This window comes from Chenopodium quinoa, unplaced genomic scaffold (genome assembly GCF_001683475.1).
Source record: "Chenopodium quinoa cultivar QQ74 unplaced genomic scaffold, ASM168347v1, whole genome shotgun sequence".
Lineage (NCBI taxonomy): Eukaryota > Viridiplantae > Streptophyta > Magnoliopsida > Caryophyllales > Amaranthaceae > Chenopodium > Chenopodium quinoa.
In genome coordinates, this window is record NW_018743893.1 from 630,377 (window position 1) to 633,371 (window position 2,995).

The 2,995-nt window shown below is 31.1% G+C and overlaps 1 protein-coding gene across 1 annotated transcript; it reads left to right on the top strand.

Moving 5' to 3' along the window:
• The first annotated feature begins 1,959 nt into the window (after positions 1-1,959).
• Positions 1,960-2,466, top strand: LOC110686750 (RING-H2 finger protein ATL65-like). The gene has a single exon (XM_021863355.1). The coding sequence runs from the start codon at positions 1,960-1,962 to the stop codon at positions 2,464-2,466; it is 507 nt and encodes a 168-aa protein (XP_021719047.1).
• Positions 2,467-2,995: the final 529 nt, after the last annotated feature.

Sequence of the window (2,995 nt, forward strand, 5' to 3'; positions counted from 1 at the left end):
AGCCTTAATTAGTTTAATTTAATTTCTTCAAAAAAAAAAAAAAGTTTAATTTCTTCTTGATTTTTTCTCAAGGATTCCTTCTAGCTGGATATTATAAATTTATGAGTCGTGAGCTTCTTAATGTCGTTTTGATGACCCTCTTGAGATGGTGCTTATGAATGCGCTAATACACCTCAATTTGGATAATATTGCATTTTATTTAATTTTTGAGGAAAGAATTCGCAAATTAATCATCCTTTGTTCTCTATATATACAATCATTCCTTTTGTTGTTGATATTTAATGTAAAATTAAAAAAAAAAATCTTATCTTCGTGTGTGACTCTATTCCCTCACCCTCAAGTACTTATATAACTAATTTCCGTAATTTTTCATTTTGGATGGTTCATGTGGTCTATAGTACTTAACAGTGGATACATTAAAAGTTTCTTGTTTTAGAAAAGATGTTCATAAAAGTGTCTTATTTGATGATTTATGTTTGAAAGAAATTATTGATCCAACGTAGTAAAAGGTAAATCAAGCTTGCATATTATTATCTTGCAAGTTGGTAAGTTGACATTTTTGCCTAGGACAAATTGTGTAAAAGTTATTTGAGGTATGATAATGATTATTTAATAGCCCCCTTTCATCTCATTTATTAGAGAAAATGATAATGATGTTGATCAAGCAACTCAATATATGCTTTATACGCGTCGTTACATTATTATTTCAAGCAAAAAGAAGGTGACAATATCCTTTACCAATAGCTGGCCATCAATTGCCTTTTTTCTTTGTGTGTAGTGCTTCTTGTTAGATCAATCAAGTTTGATTATCTTAGTTAGACCCCTTTTTCCTTCTTTGGAAATTAAATTAAAATGAAATTGAAATCAAAATTTTCTATTAAAAGTTAATTGATTTTTCATACTTTACGACACTTTATATTAATTAATTATATAAGAAGAATTTTTATACTTTATGACAATTTATTGAAGTATATATGTTTTTTCAAATTAACATATTTATGACAGTTTAATTAATCAATAGATTCCCCCCCCCCCCAAAAAAAAAAAAATTAATAATCAATAGATATTCCTCAAAAAAAAAAAAAAAAAAAAAAAAAAAAGAGAGACAAATTTAGTAAATAGGACAATTTCATGATTATTTTAATAGGGAGTACCATTTTAATTCCATAGTTATATATCAAGCCAACTATTTTAGGATGATAGAAAATGTGTCTTCAATTTAAATTTTTGAAAAATAATAATATACAAATAATGTGTTTTTCTTAATCTCGACATCAAAAACAGACATTATATTGTGGGACGAGTGGACATTACCTATTTAGCGATTTACATAAGATTTTTACCAGAAGTAAATTTATACTTGCACACTACTTAGACCGTAGTACTTATAAAAATTATAATTTATTCACACTATCATTAAAAACAAGTCTAATTGGTGATTCTAAATAACTGCATTAAAGAATATATATATATAAGCACCAAATAAAGAATTTAGTTCCACGTCAAGTGGACCACCCTTTTAGATTTCTACTCTTCCTACAAATAAATTATGTCATTAGCCTACAAAAATCACATCTAAAACATTCTCATTTTCCATCCCTCTTTCATCAATTCTCTCAATTTATATTAGCTACCTCTCAAAAAAAAAAAAAAAAAAAACAACAACAACAACAAAAAACCCTTCCTATATGCCTCCATTTTTATTCATTCTTTCTTCTTAGAAACAAAACAAAAACCAATTAGATCAATAATTATGATGCATAAATATGATTATTTCATCAAATCTTGGAGAATTAAGAGGGAAATCAATCAAATTAAGCAAATTTGCGGCGAAATTTGACCGAGGAGAGATCATCATCAATCATCGTACACCATTATGAATGATCATATTTGAAGCCCCCCTCAGCATATTCAAATTTTTTTTTGGTAAATCCTGTTTTGACAAGATAGGTTATGGTAATGGAGATTATCATATCTGTATTCTTGTTATTTTGTGGAATTGCAATTTTGGTAATAATTCATATTTGTATTGTTGGGAGGGCATATAGTAGAGGTTTTGGAGCAGATGGTGTCCCTTACATTAAGGGTGCAGGCATGACTCTGCAAGACCTTAAGAAACTGCCGTGTTTCGAGTACAGCAAACAGACAGTTTCAGAGAAAGAAACTTCTGCTCCTGCTGCTGTTGCTGCTGCTGCTGCTGCTGCTGCGGCTAATAATACTGATGCTGCAATCCTTGATTGTGCGGTTTGTTTAGACAGTTTCGAGGTTGGTGATTACTGCAGAAGTCTGCCTAATTGTCACCATTACTTTCATGTTCAGTGTGTTGATGTTTGGCTTACCAAATCACCATTCTGTCCGGTTTGTCGAACCTGCACTGTCATCAAACTGTCGCCTAAAGTTGTATCAAGTGTAGGCGATGCAGGAAACAATGCTACATCAGCCAATGTCGCGGTTGATCTGTGTTAGGTACAAACGTACAAGTGTGAGTATGTTTGTCCCGCATTGAAAATTGCAGACGAAAGCCTTTCAGTTAGGCTTTGTCTGTTGGGTTATCTTTCTATTCATCATAAACAATTGGTGTAATACAGTTGTAGTATTAGATTTCATGTTCTGTTATTGTATGTCTAGTTTAAAAATCACAGGCTTGTAAATTTATTTGGTTGGGTAAGGATATTGTTAGCCTGATGATATTTTGTACCTATAGGTTGCCTTTGTATGGCATTATATGCTGCTATGAGTTAAGCATTTGATTCGGATTTTTTAGTGAGTATTTCAGCCAAAAATTCCTTGTATAAATCCCACTAGGGGCAGAGTTTAGGGAGGTTCAGATGTACACAATCAGATACCAAAGCGGCGTTTTTCTTTCAATAGATGATGGAGTACCTAGTTCTCCCTAGTCTTTAAAAATCGAAACTCTAGTATATAACTAATTAGTATGCAAATAGCAAATTACTAAATTAGGTAGATGATACTTGAACAACATTACATGTAACAT